At 41.6% G+C, this 23,506-nt stretch overlaps 1 protein-coding gene across 2 annotated transcripts; it reads right to left on the reverse strand.

The window, feature by feature from the left end:
* Positions 1 to 889: 889 nt before the first annotated feature.
* zgc:153372 (uncharacterized protein LOC767695 homolog) lies at positions 890 to 20,390 on the reverse strand. 2 transcript variants are annotated; one of them, XM_027150853.2, is made up of 12 exons: positions 20,264 to 20,390; positions 19,961 to 20,025; positions 18,867 to 18,994; positions 18,531 to 18,681; positions 16,667 to 16,803; positions 15,942 to 16,011; positions 15,763 to 15,844; positions 14,866 to 14,997; positions 8,323 to 8,465; positions 5,923 to 6,045; positions 5,621 to 5,745; positions 890 to 1,054 (listed from the first exon to the last, which is right to left on the reverse strand). In XM_027150853.2, exons 2-11 carry the CDS (start codon positions 19,988 to 19,990, stop codon positions 5,650 to 5,652), a joined length of 1,092 nt encoding a protein of 363 aa, XP_027006654.2. In that variant the 5' UTR covers positions 19,991 to 20,025; positions 20,264 to 20,390; the 3' UTR covers positions 890 to 1,054; positions 5,621 to 5,649. The 2 variants fall into 2 exon arrangements, with proteins under 2 accessions (XP_027006654.2, XP_047676864.1); XM_047820908.1 differs by lacking the exon at positions 20,264 to 20,390 and having other exon boundaries at positions 19,961 to 20,037.
* Between the last annotated feature and the right edge of the window lie 3,116 nt (positions 20,391 to 23,506).

The raw sequence follows: 23,506 nt of genomic DNA on the forward strand, positions 1-23,506 counted from the left end.
TTAATTTTGTATATCTAACTTCTTTTATTTCTTTTGTTGATTCTATAAGTTTCCACACCAACATTTCCTTTTTATTTTATTTAAACATTCTTTGTGTTTTAAATTCTCAAACACATCTTTCTTATCTCTTTCCCACCAGGGCTGTTGGATCTAATTCTGATCGGATGATTTATTTTCTAAAACAAATGTTCTAACTTTCACTTCAACACAATAAAAGTTTACAAACACGTATAATCTCTAATACGACACCGTTTCCCGTGAGGAGACGTTTATTTAGCTTTTCTTGATGGTATTTTCAGTGTTACAGTTTCGTGCTTCGTGGTTTCTCTGTAACATGATTAACTGTGTATTTTTTGTCTTATAAACAATAGAAGAAAAGGAAGAGAAAAAAAAGCAATTGTGTGGAGAAGACCGTTTATAGCTGCTATAATGTGAGACTAGAAAGTTTTTTGTGGAGGTTCCACAACATTAAATGTAATTGTAAATGGATAAAAAAATATCTTGTGCCTTTCTGAAATAATTATTAATAAAAATTCATTCATTCATTATTAATTGCTGCGTTATTGTTGGGACATTTTTCTCTACACCGAATACAAACTTCCACTTTTTAACTGTATAATTATTTCTCGGTCCTAATTATCATATTTTATCGCTTATTAAAATAAAGTAATTCAACAGTTTCCACTTCCTCATTTTGTGTTCTGTGGATTAATTTCTTATTGTACGTTTTTTATTCAGTTTCTAAGCTTTAATGAATTTAGCTGATAGACTTCTGATGTGCTCTCTTGTGTATGTGTGTGTGTGTGTGTGTGTTGTCTATATGTAAAACCTGTCAGAAGAGAAACATGAAGCTCTTCTACACAGGAATCATGGAGCAGAGATCAGTAGATCGAAGAGAGGATGACGAGGCATCATTTTATTTATTTCACATCAGATGAGTCAGAGACTGATGCAGATGATGATGATCATGAAAGTGAGAACTTGCATCAATGTAGAAGTAGGATAAGCTTCTTTTGGTAGAAACAGAGGAAAGAGTCTCCAGATTTCTGCTTGACTGAAATTTTCAGAAATATATATATATGCATGAGAAAATATACAAATGCATGCTAATGGATTAGGTGTTAGAGATTAATATATTACAAAAGTTCAAGATTAATATTAGATTTATATTTAAATGTGTTTGTATTTCTGAGGCGACTGTGGTGAGGAAAAACTCCCTTAGATGGAAGAGGAAGAAACCTTGAGAGTAACCAGACTCAAAGTGAACCTCATCCTCATTTGGGTGACACTGGAGGGTGTGATTATAAACTGTTATAAACACCGGAGAGTGTTATTATGAATAATGTCCTTTCTACAGTCAGATGGTTGTGAGGAGAATTTGAGAGATTTTGAAAATAAAATTTTGAGAAAATTTAGATTCAATTTTTTCAAAATATCACAGATTTCGGTTGAGATGTGTGTGAAACATGAGTACAGCGCTGATAGAAAGTCATTATATTATACAGTTATATCTCTTCACTGGTAGAAGTATCCAGTACTGGAAATGACACCAATTTAAGTAACAAAAAATTCAGGAAGCTACATTAGAAATCAAAAACAACAACAAAAATCAAGCAGGTGTTTTTGACGGCAACGAAAATGAAACTCTGTAAGGACTTTTTTAAGCATCGTCCAGATGAGCAAATGTGTTATTGTATAGTGTCAAGATATTACAGTCGTTTAAATCTTTACAGATCTTTACAAATCTTTACTGTAAAAGATGTACAGCACTTCACTCCTTGTGTAGTCTACACAGTCTTTGCATAAAACTTTATTTCTTGTACTTTTCCTTGATTACATATTTAAAGCCATAGATGCAATTCCATGAGCTTAAATCTAAAACTGTGGGATGTGTAGCTTAGTGGTTAAAACGTGAACTGTAAGGTCATGAGTTTGAATCCGGTGTCCACCAAGCTGCCACTGCTGGGCCCCCGAGCAAGGCCCTTAACCCTCAATTACTCAGGTGTATAATAATGTACTCAGGTGTATACAAAGAAGTCCCTCTGGAAAAGGTTATCTGCCAAATGCTTAAAATGTAAAACTAAATCTGAATAAAATAATCGAAATCGAGACTTTCACGTTTCTGAGATATATAAAGCCTTGAAGAAAAAGAACAGCTGTTTTCTATCCTCTTCTACATACATGAGCTTACAGGCACAAATGATTGACAGGAGAGATAGATTAAGCCCCTCCCACCTCGTCCTGTACCTAGATTTTCACGGCAGCCTCGGGGTCAGCGTTTTGAACGCTCTTTGTATGTCGGTTATGTATCTGTACCTGTTGTCTTACTCTAAAAATAGACACGATCTGCCTGAGAAAATCCAGCAGCGTACTGAAAAGGCTCTGTTTAAAATCTGTGCAGTTTCACTTCGCTGTAACCTAATGCACAAACGAGCACAGAAAACTCGTGTACTGTTGATACTCACACACAGCCTTTTTCAACTGAACGTTATGGTTCTATTCCCGGTGTCTTCTGACGCTACATGCTTTCCAGCTCTCGGTACTGACAGTGCATTAAGTGGCTAAAAGTAATGGGATGCGATTTGGGCGAGCTCCAGAGCGAGGCACTTTGGAGAGAGAGGTAAAATGAGGACAATGCGAGTCATTCCTCAGAGCTCTGTTTACATTCACGCCACACCTGCTTCCTCCTCTGAGCTGAGGATATCACACACACACACACACACATTCGTCTTTCTATCCTTGCAAGGACCTTCCACTGACAATTGTTTTTTTTCCTCTTTATTTTAATTTAATTCTTTGTAAAACATCTTCATAGAGACTGTGAAAATGTCCTGATACGAACTGATATTTCTGATATTCCTATCCTTGTGAGGACATTTACTTCCAACATAGATACACACACGCACACACACATACACACACTCCCTCTCTCTCTCTCTCTCTCTCTCTCTCTCGCTCTCTCTCTCTCTTACACACACACTTACTATTGTTTTACTTTTTTCACTAACCAATAACATAATAATGTTTGGATTTTTTTGCCTTGTAAAGCATCCTCTTGTGGACCTACAAAATGTCCTTACATGAACACAAAAGTTTGCTATTATCTCTGTGGGGACATTTGGTTCCCACCAGGATATAAAATCTGCCCAACACACACACACACACAGATACAGACACACACAGAGACACACACACCTTTGTCTTCATATCTTTGCAAAGACCTCCACTGACTGAATTATTTGCCCTATTATGATTATTATTATTGCTTCTTTTGAAGTTGTCTACATGGGGAACTGCTAAATGTCCCCACATGGACATTTTTTGTTCTCACCAAAATATTAAAACATGCAAACACACACACACACACACACACACACACACACACACACACACACACACACACACACACAAACCACTCCCTCTTCAGACCCACAGGACAGAGCAGGGATGTTTTTTTTTCTTCTTCTTCTTCTTCTTATTTCTGCAAGCAAGGCAATCTTCTGTAAGGCTCATATAAGACCCTATTTAAACCCAACCATAAAGCTCTGCCTTGGAAAATAAATAACACTCTGAACTTATATGATCTACTTGGTGGATAAGGAGAATTTGTAATTTTCCATCACAAATGTGCCTAAGCCACGATTCAATGCATAATATCTAGTGCTGCACACCACCAACACAGACACACACAGACACACACAGACACACACAGACACACACACACATAAAATGTGATATCTATACAGTATTACATGTTGTTCTTTTGTTTTTATTAACATTCCCTCATTCCTCATGTCTCCTCCTAGCTGAATGTGTCAGAGCCTCACATTTATAAGAGTATATTTATCTATGAGACACACACACACACACACACACACACACACACACACACACACACACACACACACACGAGTCTCTAGTGCTGCAGTGGGCTGATTTAAATCACATTTTCACATGAATTAATTTTCATTAGGACTTGCTGGACACATCAGGGTACGAGGTTATAAAGTTCATCATAACAGTCTAATGGAAGAAATGGTCGATTTTTCGATAACAGATCTTTAGTGCCATCTAGAGACAATAATCCTAAAAATAATAGGACATAATAGTCCATCTGTGCTATTTTATTCAATAATCAGACTGTATCTGACTGTAGAAAGGACATTATTCATAATAACACACTCTGGTGTTCATAACAGTTTATAATCAGACCCTCCAGTGTCACCCAGATGAGGATGAGGTTTACTTTTGTGTCTGGTTCCTCTCAAGGTTTCTTCCTCTTCCATCTAAGGGAGTTTTCCCTCACCAAAGTCACCTCAGTCACCTCAGACTTGTTCATTAGGGATAAATACAAACACGTTTAAATATGTCTAATATTAATCTTGAATGTTTTGTATTATGTTCTTTATGTTCTGTAAAGCTGCTCTGAGACAATGTTCATTGTTACAAGCGCTAAACAAATAAAACTGAATTGAACAATTTTGTCAGATGTCAGATACAGTTGTCTCCATGGAAACAAAATCAGACCCAAATGCATGGATGGATCAAACAAAAATCAACAGAACAACAGAACTACCAGAGAAAGCTAAGGAACCGGTGTGTAGAGGTGGGAACGGGATTAAGGCAAGGACAAGGGAAAGACAGGTGGACATGGACAATGTTGACATGAACTCCTCTAATGTTCCAGCAGGAGCACAGTTTTAGATTAAGGATTATGGATTTGTATTCATGCCGTTACGTATATAAACAGGGGATTTTGCGTGATTCAGTGCAGTACACTGGCTGTACATTTTACAGTATAAATATGTAATGTAATATCTGTAACAATAGAAAATTACACTATATTACAATAATCCTATTTGTTTAACTAGATTAAAAAAGTCATTTGCATTCGATTGTTCAGGTAAAAAATTCAGGAAGCTCTTTTTTTATGTTTGTATATATATATATATATATATATATATATATATATATATATATACACACACACACACACACATATATATATATTTTTCAATATCATTTCCCTTGCTTGTCTAATTCTATGTTTATTGTACCTATTCTGAATCTATTTTATGACATGAACTATCAAAAGCATAAAAAATTAAATTAAATTTCATTGAATTAAAAAAATTGCATGCGTTTTATATCTTATTGTATTAAAGAGAAAAAAAAAACACTCATTTTCTGAGTATAAGGTGCGCTGTATAAAGGCAAGTGTTTTAAGCCGTAGTCTAGGCACTACTGATACCCCCCCCCCCCCTCAAACCCCTGTCCCCTCCCACTTGTTAGCCAATTAGCATCTTCTTAATACAGAGCTCAGAAAATCGACTCAAGCAGCTTTGGAGACGACCGAATAACTTTCCCTGTGTGAATATTTGACATGATTTAGTCACTCTTTCACTAGAATAAGTGATTCAAATCCATTTCAAATCCAATGTGATTTACCTGGAATGATCAAATCCTGACATACTTGGAAGATCCATGACTATGAATGGTTCATGTGTTATAAATTAATTTCAATCGCACAAAATCACAAAACAAAACACACACGAAGGCCCCAATTTTCTCTTTTGAATCCAGTGTGTTTCTGTTCGATGTTTAGAGCTTTAAATCCTACCATGAGCAAACGCGACGCAGGCTCCTTCATTACCCGCAGCTTCCTGCAGCCACGCCCGTCTTAGAGCACTGCTTCATACAGGATCCCAGTCTGTCTGCCAGCATGAATGGGCTCAGGTGGCAATACTAAAAAGCATTAAAAAAAATACAAATAAATAAATAAATAAAAGTTCTAATAAGATTTAAAAAAAAAAAAAAACACAAAAATACAAGTATTAGACATTTTAAGCATGTGTTAACATTGTCCATCCAAGGTAATAAAATATACAGATGACAGATATGCAACTCAGCTGTGTGGTTTACCTGCTGAGCAGAGCCGAGGCTAGGATCGGGCTTGTCTGTCATCTGGACCGTGAAGTCTGGTGAGAAACGTGTATACTGGAGGATAGCTGCCATCTCTGCATCCACCTCTACAGGCACATCCACCTGCATGAAAACAGAAACAGCAGCACATCCTTGAAGCTGAACACCAGCTCACAGGAAAGAGAAGTGAGGAGTGAAAGTCTGGCTTTTTTATCAGATATACACACACAGCATTTCGCAGATGCACTTTTCCAGAGCAACTTAGATTTATCTCATTTATATGGCTGAGCATTTAAGGGGTAAGGGCCTTGCTCAGGCACCCGAGAGTGGCAGCTTAGTGGCCCTGAGCTTAAAACTCACAACCTTCTGATCAGAAGTCTGACTCTGTCTCAGTCTAATGTCATCCCCACATATAACCTCTCAGAACTGCAATACACTTTTCCCTTCCCTCTCTACTTTCTGTTAACATGCCTTGGATACAGCACTCTGTGAACAGCCAGCTTCTTTGGCAATAAATGTTTGTGGCTTACCCTCCTTGTGAAAGATGTCAATGATTGTCTTCTGGACAACTGTCAGATCAGCAGATCTGTCTTCCCCATGATCGAAGAAGCCTTTATTATCACCACTGTGATAATTTTGGCTCACATTTAACAAAATTAATCTAAAAAAAATTGAATATGGCGGCATGCCAATCAGCTAATCAACTCCAAACACCTGTAAAGGTTTCCTGAGCAATAGTCTCTTTATTATCACCACATTACAATATACATTACAGCACAGTGGAATTCTTTTTTCTTCACATACCCCAACTGAGGAGGTTGGGGTCAGAGTGCAGAGGCAGCTATAATACAGCGCCCCTGGAGCAGGGAGGGTTGAGGGCCTCGCTCAAGGGCCTAGCAGTGGCAGCTTGGCTGTGCTGGGTCTTGAACCCCGATCCTCCGATCAACAATACAGAGCCTTAACCAGTTGACCCACCACTGACCCACCACTGACCCACCATTGTGTAGCCTAGTGCACCAACTTGAAAGACTATTGCTCAGGAAACCATTACAGGTGTTTGGAGTTGATTAGCTGCTTGGCATGTCGCCATATTAAAATTTTTTTAGATTAATTTTGTTAAATCTGAGCCAAAATTATCACAATTAAAAGTACCAAAGACTTAAACTACTTCAGTCTGTGTGTACTGAATTTATATAATACACGGGTTTCACTATTTGAGGTGAATTACTGAAATAAATGAACTTTTCCACGACATGCACCTGTAGAGTATGATAAAGGAATAATTATGCTATGTTTATAGCTGCTGTAACATACGTGATAACACGAAGTAAGTCATTTCATGGATGTTCTACAACATTAAACTTACGTATAAATTAATAAAACATATGATGCGACTTTTTTAATAAATAAAACATGCAAATGTTAATATGATATGGCAACTATGGTGCTTATTTTCCTTTATTACACTATAAACAATTTTCTCTTGCAATGTCTTCACTTTGTGAATTTAAATAAGAAATATTCATACGGATGTGCAACAAGGTTCTGTTCTAGGTCCCTTCCTGTTTACGTAGAAATGCTGTTCTTAGGAAATTATTAATAAATTTAACCATAATGTCTATACTATATTCCTTACATATATTAGTCCAGTACTCATAAATATACAGGAATGAACTAATATGAATTTTCTCTTGCATTGTCTTTACTTTGTAAGTGTAAATGAAACATTTTCACATGGATGTGCCACAAGGATCGGTTTAATGTCCCTTCCTGTTTCCTTATAGATGTGGTTCTTAGGAAATTATTCATAAATGTAACCATAAGCTATAAATTCTCTTAGCATGAGGTCCCAAACAATGCAAAACAAATTTAACAGTAAGAATTTACAAATACATACAGTATACATGAGGCTACATAAATAAGGCTAAGGTCATGTCCACACTAATACGTTTTAATTTGAAAACGTATATTTTTCTCTCAGTTTTGGCCTTTCGTCCACACTAAGTAAGCGTTTTAAGTCAACGAAAACGTAGCTGTTGGAAGACGCTCTCCAAAGCGGATAAATTTGAAAACGCGTCTTAGTGTGGACTGTGAAGGAGGAGGCTTTTGAATACTATGACGCATTTTTACTCATGTGATGCAGTCGAAAGCAAATAAACGCCTGGCGGAAATGACACAGATCGAAGCTTTACTCATGCGCAGTAGGGAGATGTACAGTAAGCATTTTCATACATTTCAGTGTGGATGAGCAACTTTTGGAAAACGTTTGAAAATGATAACGTGGACGCGGAGCGTTTTTACACGTAAACTCCGTTTTCAAATATATCCGGATTAGTGTGGACATGGCCTAAGACATTTTATGTCATGATTAATGTTGAAAAATGAATAATCATAAAATACCTTAAAGGTGTTTGAGGCATCAAGCTCAAAACACTCTGCACAGTCTGGAATTGTCCCCTTGTAGGTGATCAGTGCTGTGGTTTGAATGCAGTGTTGGGGCAACTTAAAGGCACGGTAGGTCCCTGAGGCGTATTTAATATCACCTAAGAAAAAACATATAAGATGTAAAATTAGTATAATGATGTCTTAATAATAAAATGATAGGGAAACTATATAGAAAATGTATTAATTCCGAAAGCTTTTGGCAAATTTTCAGTTATGCTTGTTTGAAATTAAAATCAATAGTTTATCATATTAATGAATTTTTACCATTAATCATCGAATTTTTTTTAAATAAAATGATAAAAGAACCCTACATAAGTTGTGTGCCAAACTGCAAACCTCTTTTTCTTTTTCTTCTCTCAGTATAAATAGTGTGAATCATTAAAAATCTAAGAAGAAGGAGTGCACTTCAAGTACATAGATAATTCATATTCACCATAAAAAAATCTGGGTAAAGAAAGTGTGTAATGTTGGGCACACTCACACACTCACACACTCAACACATACAGCTTTGCGGAAAAGAGGCGGGGCTAAAATGGGGCACTGATGCAGGACGATTTTACGTTGTGTGATTTGTTTTTTGACATTTTAAAAATACACCACATTCACTCAGCGAAAGCTACCGTAACGGCATCACGAGTTTGACGTCATCTGTGATCGACTGGTAAACGTAGTAAAAAAACTACACCAGGTTACGTATGTAACCCGGTTCCCTGAGAGGGGAACGAGACGCTGCGTCAGTGCTGACGCTATGGGAATGCTTCTTTGAGGAAGTTGTGTCTGAAGCTCTGTGTGCACACACGCCATTTAATGGCTCGGAAAGGACACGTGACGGAGTTAATTACTCGCCAGTAAGTCCATATAAGGGCATCTACGTCACGCTGCTCCAGCTCTCTTTGTCTGAAGGAAGCGCGAACGGATGCCTGGGGCGTGGCCAGCAACGCAGCGTCTCGTTCCCCTCTCAGGGAACCGGGTTACATACGTAACCTGGTGTAGTTCCCTTTCGAGGGAACTCGACGCTGCGTCAGTGCTGACGCTATGGGAATGCCAATACCCACGCCGCCACGCACCAGTCGATGACTGCGCCAGAGGCCGTGAGAGAGCACGAGCAGACTGGGAACAGCACATCATAGGCCCCGCAGTACCTGGGACCCTGGAGTGGGGTCCAAGTCCAGGTCATAGAATCTGATAAAGGTGTGCGGAGAGGACCATCCTGCCGCAGCACAAATATCTTCAATGGGGACACCCCTGGCCAAGGCACTGGATGAGGCGATACCCCTAGTGGAGTGGGCCCTGATGCCAAGAGGTGAGGCATGACCGCGCACCTCATAGGCCTGAGTAATGGCCTCCACCACCCAGTGCGCCAGGTGCTGTTTGGAAACTGGATTACCCCTATTCTGGCCCCCAAAACAGACAAAAAGGGCAGAGGAGTTACGCCACGAGCTAGAGCGGTGGACGTAAGTCCTCAGGGCCCTTACCGGGCAAAGTAAGTGCAGCCTCTCCTGCTCCGCCGACTCATGGGGCGGGGGACAGTAGGCTTGCAGGATGATTGGACATCCCGCCATCCTGGGCACCTTAGGGACATATCCTGGCTTGGGGTGCAGGATAGCCTTGGACATACCGGGGGCAAACTCTAGGCAGGCGGGGGCGATCGACAAAAATCCCCGACTCTCCTGAGAGAGGCCAAGGCAAGAAGCAGGGCAGACTTCAGGGTCAGAAACTTCTCAGAGGCTGACTCCAAGGGCTCAAAGGGGGCTTCCAACAGCCCCTCCAGGACCACGGAGAGGTCCCAGGAAGGAAGGCGTGGCCTAGAGGAAGGCCTCAGCCGCCTGACACCACGCAGAAAGCGAGAGACCAAAGGGTGCCTACCTAAGGAGGCCCCAAGGACAGGTTCGTGGTTCGCGGCAACTGCGGCCACGTACACCTTTAGAGTAGAAGGGGACAGGCCCCGAGAAAAGCAAGACTGCAGGAACTCCAGCACTGTACCAACCGGGCAGTGAACTGGATCCTGAGAGTGCTCGTCACACCAGAGGCGGAAAAGCCTCCACTTCAGAGCATACAGTTTCCTAGTGGAGGGAGCCCTAGCATTCAGCAGAGTCTCTGTCACCTCAGTTGAGAGGCCTGCGTCTAGGAGCTGGTCCCCCTCAGGGGCCAGACCCAAAGCTTCCACATCTCGGGGCGGGGGTGATGAATTGCCCCCTGCGCCTGAGAGAGGAGATCCCTCCTGACGGGAACCTCCCATGGAGTGCCGTAAAGGAGGAAGACTAGGTCCGTGAACCAAACCCGAGAGGGCCAACGGGGGGCAACTAGAAGAAGGTTGACCCGGTCGTGGCGCACTCTGGCTAGGACTTGCGGGAGCAGAGCTACCGGGGGAAAGGCGTACAGACGGAGCCTCGGCCACGTCCATACCAGGGCATCCAGGCCCAACGGGGCCGGGTGAGAGAGGGAGAACCACAGCGGACAGTGGGTCGACTCCTCTGAGGCGAACAAATCCACTTCCGCCCGGCCGAAAATCTGCCAGATTCGCTTCACCACGTGAGGGTGAAGACGCCACTCCCCGGGCCTCAGCACCTGCCTCGACAGGAAGTCTGCCTCCCGATTTACACGCCCTGGGATAAAAACCGCTCTTAGCGAAAGAAACCTGGTCTCTGCCCAGAGCAGAATCTGCCACGCCAACCTGAACAGGGGGCGTGAACGCAGACCGCCCTGATGATTGATATAGGACACCACCGCGGTGCTGTCTGTTTGCACTAGGACATGACAGCCCTCCAGGTGCGGGAGAAAGTGTTGCAACGCTAGGAACACAGCCCTCATCTCCAGGCAATTTATGTGCCATGAGAGACAGAGGCTCTCCCATAGACCCTGGGCCGGGCGGCCATCTAAGGCTGCGCCCCAGCCCGAAAGCGAGGCGTCCGTCGGAAGAGTCCTGCGACGGTGACACGCCCCTAGAATGGGACCCAAGGCCAAGAACCGGGGTCTTTTCCACATAAGGAGGGTACGAAGCCCACGGCGCGTAACCCGTATAACCCTGAGGGGATGCCTGCGAGGATGAAAGCCCGCCCCCTTGAGCCAGAGCTGGAATGGCCTCATGTGAAGCAGACCCAAAGGAATAACGTTGGCTGCTGCTGACATGAGTCCGAACACCCTCTGTGCCTCGGCAACAGAGAGCCTGCGGCCTAGCCGAATAGCTTTCACCGCCGACAAGATGGAGGCCACCCGGGTGGGAGACAGATGTGCCCGCATCGTGGTGGAGTCCCAAACCACCCCCAGAAAGGTGGTTCTCTGAGAAGGAGAAAGCACACACTTTCCTGGGTTCAGCCTGAGTCCTAAGGACCTCATGTGGGCAAGCACAGCATCTCGATGCCTGGCTGCCATAGCCTCCGACTGGGCAAGAATGAGCCAGTCGTCCAGGTAGTTCAGTACACGGATGCCCTGGAGACGCAATGGTGCCAGGGCAGCATCTATGCACTTCGTGAACGTGCGTGGTGAAAGGGCTAGGTTAAAATGAAGGACACGATACTGGTACGCTTCGCCCCCGAAAGCGAACCTGAGGAACTTCCTGTGCTCCGGCAGAATGCTTATGTGGAAATAAGCATCCTTGAGGTCGATCGTGACAAACCAGTCCTCGGATCTGATCTGGGACACGATCATCTTGAGCGTGAGCATCTTGAACTTGTAAGTCTTCAGAGTACAGTTCAGAGCCCGCAGGTCCAGAATCGGACGCAGCCCCCCGTCCTTCTTGGGAACAACAAAATATCGGCTGTAAAAGCCGGAGTCCCGCTCTGGGAGGGGAACATGCTCTATGGCCCCTTTCTCCAGAAGTGAGAGGAGTTCCTCCCGGAGGAACGCCGCCTGGTGCCCGCCCACATTTGTGGGCAACACACCCTGGAAACACGGAGGACGTGAGGAAAACTGGATCCTGTACCCTCTTTCCACAGTATTCAGGACCCACTGAGACACCCCTGGCAGAAGTTTCCACGCTGCCAGGCTGCCTGACAGTGGCGTCAAACTTGTGCAGACCTCCCGGGCGCCCTGAAACAGCGCACCGGCAGGCGCGAACCCGGGAAGATCTGCACAAGAAAGGGGAGCCGACACAGGCCCCACTGCCCCCCGAAACGACAAAGGCGCGGGGCTGGCAGTAGGGGGAGCGTCTCTGAATAGGGCGCTCCCAGGAGCCCCTGCCCTCGGGCATCAGGACTCCTTCATGGCCCGCTTGGCTGAGAGGACAGACCTAAGGTCCTCTCTCACCGGACGGGTCCGGGTCCGGGCATGTGAACCGGCCTCCCTAGTTTTAGACGGGGGGCTCGGGCCGCCACACTAGCTCTTCTCACTGTCCTGAGTGAGCAAGAAGGGGGGGGGCGGCTAGATGATGGCCCAGGCTGCTCCCCGCGGCGAGGGAGAAACTCCTTGAACGCCGCTGACTGGCGTTTCACCTCCCGATGCCTGTCGACGACAGTACTAACTGCGTCGCCGAACAAGCCCTGAGGTGAAACTGGGGCGTCCAGGAGAAAGGACTTATCCTTCTCCCTTATGCCTGTCAAATTAAGCCACAAGTGCCTCTCCGCGGCAACCAGCGCAGCCATAGTACGGCCTATAGAGCGGGCCGTCTGCTTCGTGGCACGGAGCGCGAGATCAGTGGCGCGGCGGAGCTCGGACACCGCCTGAGGTCCCAGCCCTTCACCGCCATCCAGCTCTGCTAGCAGATCAGCCTGGTAGGCCTGCAAGACCACCATGGTGTGCAGCGCTGCACCCGCTTGACCCGCTGCCTCATAGGCCTTACCCACAATGGCTGAAGTGGTCCTACATGGCTTGGATGGAAGGGCAGGTTTTCTCCATGCGGGCGATGCAGGGGAGACATAACTGGCTAGCGTCTCTTCAACCCTCGGCATCGTCCTATACCCATGGTCTTCAAGCCCATTAATGGCTGAATAGTCTGACATGGCTGGAGAAAATACACGCGCCGAAAAGGGATTTTTCCAAGACCTCGATACCTCAGTATGGAGGTCTGGAAGAAATGGCAGACGTCTGCGTGCAGGTGGCTGACGGCCTGAAGTGAGAAAGCGGTCGTCCAGCTTAGAATGGGCGACACCAACTACCTCCTCAGGCCAATCTAAATTCAGCTTCTCAACAGCCCGAGTTATTACCTCGAGGAGCTCCTCGAACGCGACTGATTGCGTCGGCCGTTCTGAGGTGGAAAGCCCCTCCCCTTCGACATCGAGCTCCTCAGAGCCGGATGCGGAAAGCAGCATGCTCTCTTCCGGGTTGGGAGAAATCGCAGCGCGAGCTCCCGAACGCGAAACCGAGCGATCGGAGTCAGGGGAGAGGGCAAGAGAAAGGGGAACACTCTTGCTCCGCCTCCGCTAACTCAACCTGGGAACCCCATGATTGAAGCCGCCGCGCTGCCTCGGCAGACGCAGGACCCGAACCACGAGGCGCAGCTGAAGCTGAAAACACAGCCAGGCGGGATCGGAGCGTGCGGAGAGGGAATCCCTCACAATGCACGCAGCCGGCTCCCTCGAGAGCCGACCGGGCATGCTCCTCTCCCAAACACACCACACAAAGAGAATGCGCGTCGTCCGCCGTGATAAAGCGGGGGCAAGGATGCACGCATCTCTTAAAGTGCTTAGACTGCAACATTTTGCCTAGTCTTTCCCTATTTTTTTTCTTTCCCTGCACTTGACGGACAGACAAACGACACACATACACAGAGCGCTTCCTGAAGACAAAGAAAGCTGGAGCAGCGTGACGTAGATGCCCTTATATGGACTTACTGGCGAGTAATTAACTCCGTCACGTGTCCTTTCCGAGCCATTAAATGGCGTGTGTGCACACAGAGCTTCAGACACAACTTCCTCAAAGAAGCATTCCCATAGCGTCAGCACTGACGCAGCGTCGAGTTCCCTCGAAAGGGAACCCACTAGTGTTCCATTTCAGACGGTACGAAATCTTCTAAAATTCATACACTAGAGTACATAGTGTACTGTAAGTGCATAATGTCTAGTTAATAGTTTGGGACATTCGTTCATTCATTCATTCATTCATTTTCTACCGCTTATACGGACTTCTTGGGTCACGGGGAGCCTGTGCCTATCTCAGGCGTCATCGGGCATCGGATGAGGATACACCCTGGAAGGAGTGCCAACCCATCATCGAGCACACACACACTCTCATTCACTCACACACTCCGGACAATTTTCTAGAGATGCCAATCAACCTACCATGCATGTCTTTGGACCGGGGGAGGAAACCGGAGTACCCGGAGGAAACCCCCGAGGCACAGGGAGAACATGCAAACTCCACACACAAGGTGGAGGCGGGACTCGAACCCCGACCCTGCAGGTGTGAGGCAAACATGCTAACCACTAAGCCACCCCCCCAACCCCCCCAATGGCTATAGTAAAAATAGTAATATGTACTATAACATTTTAAATTTAATTTAAGTTTCTTTTTGTAAAGAGTACTTTACACGAGCTACATGACCAATCAATCATGCAGATCGACCTGCTTTCATTCGGAGCTCTGGATTGTGCACATCAATACGACTAGCTGCGACCAGCCTAGGTGTGCTGAATCCCAGGTCCTTCATGATGGAGATGAAATCCTGCCAATAGAGGGCACCACCCATTCCTTCACCTGCCACAGAAATGTATTGTACATTTACTTCAGCATCATATTCTAAAAGCTTCTATTCCAGAAAGAACAAAGTTAGGTGATACAAATATTCTAAAATATCTCCAATGGTCATCTGTTAGCTCTTATATGAAATAAACATATATAAAAAAATAAACATTATATATCAAGGTCCAGGTCTCTCAGGTCCAGGGGGATGTGTGAGATGGTACAGTACAATTACAATTTCAGTCACACCAAATGAAAGTAAATCCTTTTGCTGATTAAAAGCAGAATGTTACGTCTATTGTCTTCTTTTTAATTAAGTTCGTGTATATTCTGTTTTATTTCTTACCGGGTTAAGATTTTAGGTACGTATCTGATTGTGGAGATATGTGAAACTTACCTGGTAACGGTAGTGTCAAGAAAAAGGGGCGGAGCCTTGCCATGGCAAATGTGTTACTGCGGTGTCGTAAGCAAAAACCTCCTAACGCATATACTGAGAATAGCTGTGTTTATTAATATATAAATAAAATATATTATCTGAGTATGGGTCACGGTACGGCTAAGTACAGTGACCCATACTCACAATTCATTCTCTGCATTTGACCCATCCAAAGTGCACACACACCATGAACACACACCCGGAGCAGTGGGCAGCCATTTTAGGCCGGCCTGAGACTCGAACCCACAACTTTAGGATTACGAATAAGACTCTCTAACCATTAGGCCACGACATGCCCTAAGAGACCTAATCTGGGTCTGCCACAAGTCTACAACCTTACGTACCCCAAAGCACCGGATCCAGTCTGAAAGACTCGGGGACAACCTCGCTCGCGTACATATCACTGAAGTAAAGCTCACCACCCACCTATAAAGTAAAGAGAAATAAAATAAATTCCAGAAATAACACACACACAAAACAAAACAGGAAGACAAGCCGACACTTTAAAGAGGAACTGTTTTACCTTGAGTACTTTGTAAGCCTCACTTAGAACAACCCGCTTGTCTGGGCAAAGACAAATCACACAGTTTGATCTGCACAGAAGAGGTGTGTTTAAGTCTAAATCAGACAATTCCGCTATAAACAAATAAATAAAATGTCTGATCAGTTCTGTTATAAATGACTGAACAGGTCTGATCAATTCAGTTATAAATTTAAAAAAAATCAAAGCTGATTAATTTAGTTATAAATTTGTGAACAGGTCTGATCAGTTCAGCTGTAGAGTTCAGTTTTATATTAAAAAACGTCTAATAAATTGTTATAGAGTTATAAAAAGTTCCGATCAATTCACATATAACTCATCAATCAGGAATTCTGCTATGAATAAAAAAAGCAGGCCTGATCAATTCAGGTCTAAATAAAAAAAAGTGATTAATTCAGTTATTGTTTTAAAAAAGACAGATCAATTCAGTTCTAAATTAAAAACATCTGATTATTTCTGAATTTAAAAAAATGTCTGATCAGTTGGGTTATAAATAATAAATAGTTCTGATTCATTCTGTTACAAATAAAAAAAATCACATCTAACTACAGTATCTAGGAGGAAACAGGTCTGATTACTTCAGTTTCATTCTGAACATCTGATCAGTTCTGTTTTCTTCTAGACCTTTGTCTGGTTCCACACTCCTGAAGCTCTGAACATAACATTAACATTGTCTGATGTTGCTAAACATGAACCAGGTTACACACACGACTACATCCTGAGAGCCGTCCTGTATTCCTGCATCTCCGAGCTTCTCCATGTATCCATGAACAAACTCTGTGTTCGGCTTGACATAGCCAAAACGCTCCTGGTGGTATCTCATGTATTTCCTTGATGTCTGTATCTGAAAAACATGAGAAGAAAAGAGAACAATACACCTTCCATTACACACCTATTCACTCACTTTCCCACCACTCATGGAACCTTTTTCTTCTACTTTGGACTTTTAGCATAGTACAAGTCTTGACTTGACTTCCGTTGGGAGGAAGCATCCAATACTCTCGCACCAATTACCTTCATGTCCACTTTTAACACATCCATATATCTCCTTTTTGACCTTCCTCTTGACCTCTTACTTGCAGCTCCAACTCATCGCAGGGCACACACACTCTCATTCACTCACACACTACGGACAATTTTCCAGAGATACCAATCAACCTACCATGCATGTCTTTGGACCGGGCGAGGAAACCGGAGTACCCGGAGGAAAGCCCCGAGGCACGGGGAGAACATGCAAACTCCACACACACAAGGCGGAGGCGGGAATCGAACCCCCAACCCTGGAGGTGTGAGGCGAACAGGCTAACCACTAAGCCACCGTGCCGCCCCCTCCTGGAACCAATGCACTAAATTGTACTAAATTTATTGTTACTATTTTAGCCATTTTCTGTTGAATTTCACTGTATTGTTAACTGGATTGCTGTCTTTTTGGATACACTAATGTTTGTCCATGATGAAAAACAAACTTTTGCACTTTTGCAGACTGTATGCTGCACATCATCCAAACAATCTCTCCCTGGAAGAACTATTCAGCTCTCGCTGCTACAGCACAACTAACAACATACTGCATTGAAAGACCCAACCCACCCTGAACACCATCTATTTGACCTCTTGCTTTCTTCCAACCATACATCACACACAAACAGACTCAGGAACAGTTTCTACACCAGAGTCAATAGAGAACTTGAGTCTGGTTACTCTCAAGGTTTCTTCCTCTTCCATCTAAGGGAGTTTTTCCTCACCACAGTCGCCTCTGTCACCTCAGGCTTGTTCATTGGGGATAAATACAAAGACATTTAAATATAAAATAATATAAATCTTGAATTTTTGTATTATATTAATCTTTGTATAATAGCACATTTGTTCTATTATGTTGATGTTCTTTAAAGCTGCTTTGAGACAACTGAATTGAACAGAACGTAACTGAACACGCAAAAAAAAACACCATCACTGAATCTGCTTGGAGCACCATAAGGTATGGTACCTAATTTCATTATCCCATGTGCAATGACAATAAAGTCTGTCTGTCTGTCTGTCTATCTATCTATCTATGCCTCTATCTATCTATCTATCTATCTATCTATCTATCTATCTATCTATCTATCTATCTATGCCTCTGTCTGTCTGTCTGTCTATCTATCTATCTATCTATCTATCTATCTATCTATCTATCTATCTATCTATCTATCTATCTATCTATCCTTCTGTCTGTGCCTGACTGTCTGTCTATCTATCTATGCCTCTGTCTGTCTATCTGTCTATCTATCTATCTATCTATCTATCTATCTATCTATCTATCTATCTATCTATCTATCTATGCCTCTGTCTGTCTGTCTGTCTGTCTGTCTGTCTATCTATCTATCTATGCCTCTGTCTGTCTGTCTGTCTGTCTATCTATCTATCTATCTATCTATCTATCTATCTATCTATCTATCTATCTATCTATCTATCTATCTATCTATCCTTCTGTCTGTGCCTGACTGTCTGTCTATCTATCTATCCTTTCTCCCCTTACAGTAATTAGCATAAAAGTAATCACAGAATATCCTGACTGTGTTATTTGTTCAATACCAGATCCTCAGTCATGTCAACACCAGTGACATGTCCATCCTCTCCCACCAGTTTGCTGAGGACATAGCAGTCCCGACCTGATCCACTTCCTAAATCCAGAACTGAACATCCTTGCAGCTTCCCTGGAGCCACCAGGCCACAGCCAAAGAACCTACAGCAGTGACAAATCCATCAGAAGTGCTGAACAGGAGCTAAACCTGTTTTATTCACATTCAATATGGAGATTAGATGTAGCTATAAAGGGAATAATTAATTTAATGGTACACCAATGGTATAAAGAAACAGTAACTTGAGGGTGCTATTATAGTTAAGTGGTGGTACGGATATTTCTCCCACCTTTTGCAGACCTCAGGATGGACGAGTGTGAGGGCCTGCTGTACGCTCGGAGACAACGGCCGAGAGGAAGCAGAACAGGCAGCACTCGTCTGTAAAGCATCTGAAGACTCCAGAGAGCTGTAGTAACTCTACACAAACACAAAACCCCTCAGTGGCAAAGCAACATAATGTCCATGTCAAGGGAGGGAGGGAAGAAGGGAGGGAAGGAGGGAGGGAAGGAGGGAGGGAAGGAAGGAAGAAACTATATGAACTCTCTAAAAGAAAGAAAGGAGGGAAGGAAGGAAGGAAGGAAGAACCTATGGAAAGAAAGAAAGAAAGAAAGAAAGTAAGTAAGAAAGAAACTATAAGTACTCTCTAAAAGAAAGAAAGAAAGAAAGAAAGAAAGAAAGAAAGAAAGAAAGAAAGAAAGAAAGAAACTATATGAACTCTCTAAAAGAAAGAAAGGAGGGAAGGAAGGAAGGAAGGAAGGAAGGAAGAACCTACGGAAAGAAAGAAAGAAAGAAAGAAAGAAAGAAAGAAAGAAAGAAAGAAAGAAAGAAAGAAAGAAAGAAAGAAAGAAACTATAAGTACTCTCTAAAAGAAAGAAAGAAAGAAAGAAAGAAAGAAAGAAAGAAAGAAAGAAACTACAAGTACTCTCTAAAAGGGAGAAAGAAAGAAAGAAAGAAAGAAAGAAAGAAAGAAAGAAAGAAAGAAAGAAAGAAACTATAAGTACTCTCTAAAAGAAAGAAAGAAAGAAAGAAAGAAAGAAAGAAAGAAAGAAAGAAAATACCTACAAGTACTCCCTAAAAGAAAGAAAGAAAGAAAGAAAGTACAAGTACTCTCTAGAAGAAAGAAAGAAAGAAAGAAAGAAAGAAAGAAAGAAAGAAAGAAAGAAAGAAAGAAAGAAACTATAAGTACTCTCTAAAAGAAAGAAAGAAAGAAAAAAAGAAAGAAAGTAAGAAAGAAAGAAAGAAAGAAAGAAAGAAAGAAAGAAAGAAAGAAAGAAAGAAAGAAAGAAAGAAAGAAAGGAATGAATGCACAGACCAGATAAAGAAAATAAAGAGCCAGCCTGTATAATCCTGTATGCTCACATCCCTGACTCAGCACTAACTCACCTTCACACTGTCGTGTATCAGATCCGCCATGTTGATTTCAGGCGCTGACTCAGCACTAAGTGAAGCTGTAGAAGAACTTGTAATATTAATATTAACATCACATTAACACTTCATTAACACTACACGGTGCCGTCAGATTAACGGATTCATTCCTGGTTTCAACTGAATAAACGAAATGCTCACATTTACAAACCTGCAGCCAGGTCTAAAATCACTAATCACTACACTAATCACTACACTAATCACTACACTAATCACTACACTAATCACTACACTAATCACAGTATGTGTATTACTCCTTACCTGCTCTTACACGGTGCTTTAGTAGGTAAGTTAGACGTCCACTACGCAGGTGAATGAAATATTACTCGCTGGAAGTAGTTAGGGAACTTTGTTCTGTAAACTGTAATGTAGTACCTCTGTCTAACACACGGTGGCGCCATGTTATCACTAAACCTGGACAATAAAAACAATTTGGATAGATATTCCCTCATTTGGTGTTTTGATGATGGTGCTGGTGTGTAAAAGACATCACTTGAGAAATGTGTGTAGATTTAAATGTTTACTGTGAACTCCTTTGTTGGACCCTGAATTTATTTAAACATGAACAATTGTGTCTGAAATTAAGAATAAAATGTTTAATTAATGACGTATATGGTGTGTTGTGGCCCAACATGACTGTCCCTGAAGATGATTCATTTCCTATAGCCGCATGCCTCATTTGTTTTACTTCCTTTTACACCACAGCAATTTTTAATCAATTAGTGGCTCTTTATATCCGTTTATAGTTATATTTAATGTTATGGAACATCCACATCCTCGCTTTCTCTTGAGGTTAATAAGACATAAAAAAGAAACCAGTGGAAAACTGGAAGGTCTCAGTTTTAGCTCTGTCTGTTATAAAAAACATTACATAAACATCTTTTTAAAGAAATCTTCAACAATTATTATTATTCGCAGTTTTTAATTGATTTATTAGCAGACTTAGATAAAGGGTCCATAATACAAGGTCCCATGAATGTTGTTACTTTAGAAGCCATGCTACACTACAACCTTCTTCTTCTTCCTCTTCTTCTTCTTCTTCTTCTTCTTCTGCAGGTATGAAGGATATTTATTTAGTGCTATGTAGCCATTTTTTTCATCAACTAAAATTTTAAAAGTAGCCTGGCTAGGGATTAATATTCTAACATACTTTAATGAAGCTAATGTAACTCCATTAGCTAGGTAACTAATAAACTGGTGTTGGTAATGTATGTTTGTCACATACTGTATCTTTATGGAAGTTTTTTGCCAATCTACTAGACTAATTAACTTACTAATTCATGTACAGTGAGTTTTAATGGCATGTGGGTAAACACCTTGCTAGCTAATCTAGTAACATGATAAATAATTAGGCCCTTACTGGTATATATTAGAGGTGTTTAAATGTTATTTTTTTTGTGAGCACACCTTGCTAGCTAAGATAGTTATGGGTTTAACCAGTTTGGCACTTTATTAACTTATCTATTAGTAAATGAGCTACATCAATTTAATTAGGATGTTATGTTAGCATCATGTCTGTGTAGCTAACTAACTGGTTTCCATTATTTTTCTGCCTTGATTAATTGTTTTGTATTAAATGCTCTGGAATATTAAGGAACAACTTTAAGACATTACATGGGTTATGCGTTGGTGTTACTACAGTCAGACGTGCTGTTTTAGAAAATAAATTAATTGAGCTATAATTGGAATTGAAAATTACGTAAAAAATGTTATTAGGAAACACATTTACATATTTTTGTCATTATTTTACACGTATAAAAAAACATAAAAGTTTACAAATCTACGAGTTGTTAATGCTAGCATAAATATTGTCTATTCAGTATTTGTATAGCAGTATTACAGTATTTGTATAACTTCAGCATTACATTTGTATAAAGTGCAACCGATCAGGATTATTTCTAACACCGTTAAGAGGTTGAGGTAGTTTAAAATGCAAAGCGAGAGTAAAGAATAAACATGAAGTGTGTGTAATATTTGATATAATAGTACTAGTAATCCTTTAAATGGTATGGCAGCTCAGGTATTTTAGTGACTAGACTGGGAATTTCCAAATTTATCAGTGTGTGTAACCTTTAAATCGTGAGTCACACAAAGAACTCACAACGATGCGCAAACTCACTCCTGGAGTCCGAAAAAGGGAGAGAAACACAATAAGGTTAGTAGGAGATTGTCTTGGCAGAGTTCTCAGACTGTCGAATGAGCAACAGGCCTGATTCATGCTGATGAATACAGACATTTGTGTGTGTGTGTGTGTGTGTGTGTGTGTGTGTGTGTGTGTGTGTGTGTGTGTGTGTGTGTGTGTGTGTGTGTGTGTGTGTGTTTTTGGAAAACTTTTCCCAGAGTTCTGCTTGACATTTCTCCGTCCAGTCAGCTATGACCTCCCCCATGTCCTCAGTGTCCTGGGTCACTGTCAAAACAATGAACTGCTCTCATCTTTAAAGATGGGTTGAATATGACTCATTTCACCTCCCTGGAGGTAAAAGTGGAGCTTAAAAAGACCTTTTATTCCTAATATAGACCATTTTCTGTTTTTTGTTACACACCTAATTAGATTTTAATTTAATAAAAAAGCTGTATATAAGTCTTTGTAACTGTATTTTATACAATGAGATATAAAAATAAAAACTAATGTTCTTAAATATGCAAAAATTATAACACTATCCTGTTTAGATTCCACATTTAATGCAATTTATTACATAAAGTAATTAGTAAATGATGAGAACAACCAATAGAATCTAAAACAAAAATGATTTACAACCATATGTTATGGGCTAAATATTTAATAATGCTAAGTAACATATTAATAGTGCTATATGTTATTGTTATAAGGCTATTACTATTAGAAGACTAGCTAGTTAGCAAACAAACTGGTTTACTCTGGCTTTATGTAGTGTACTAATATAACTAGCTTTATTGTGCATTTTAATGTTGTTGTTTTTTTTACAAAACAACCACATTAGCTTTGCTAGTAATTAGTCTACTCTGTTACATTAAATTTGCTATTATGTTAGCATATTAGGTAGCAGGCTAACTGAATGGTGTGTGTATTTCTGTCAAAGATCAATTTAGCATTCTTTTACCTCAGGAAGGTGAATTATTGTGCTATTTTAAGGCTAGATAAGCTACATAGGCAATTTTTTTCTTCAAGTTAAATGCTTCATTAGCCTGGCTAGCTATTCATGTACTAAGATACTATGATGAGCTAGCTAAATAGCTAATTGACTAATTCATGTAGGTTTGAGGCTTTTTTCTGCTAGTGTTCCAGACTAATTACTACTTACTACTTCTTGTAAAATTTCTATTTACTTTTTTACTTTAGTTTTACTTCTGCTTAGCCTGGTGCCAATCTAGCAATCTTCTTTTGAAATGAGATGTAGCCATTTCTAGAGAAATTTAATGATCTGAGGAAACACTGTGTTGACTATTCTAATTCATAAAAATAGCTAGTGTGGCAGCTACGTAACTGTTTTATACTGATTAACGTTGGATTCCTTAAGCAATTGC

Source organism: Tachysurus fulvidraco, chromosome 11 (assembly GCF_022655615.1).
Source record: "Tachysurus fulvidraco isolate hzauxx_2018 chromosome 11, HZAU_PFXX_2.0, whole genome shotgun sequence".
Classification (NCBI taxonomy): Eukaryota; Metazoa; Chordata; class Actinopteri; order Siluriformes; family Bagridae; genus Tachysurus; species Tachysurus fulvidraco.

What these genes read in the sequence shown, in the direction of transcription:
- zgc:153372 (XM_027150853.2), bottom strand. Translation starts at nt 19,990, where the DNA reads ATGGCGGATCTGATACACGACAGTGTGAAG. An exon ending in AGAGCTCCGAATGAAAGCAG is followed by an intron (nt 8,466 to 14,865) that starts GTCGATCTGCAT and finishes GTTTTTTCTTAG; the next exon opens with GTGATATTAAATACGCCTCA. An exon ending in GCCTCGGCTCTGCTCAGCAG is followed by an intron (nt 5,746 to 5,922) that starts GTAAACCACACA and finishes AATGCTTTTTAG; the next exon opens with TATTGCCACCTGAGCCCATT.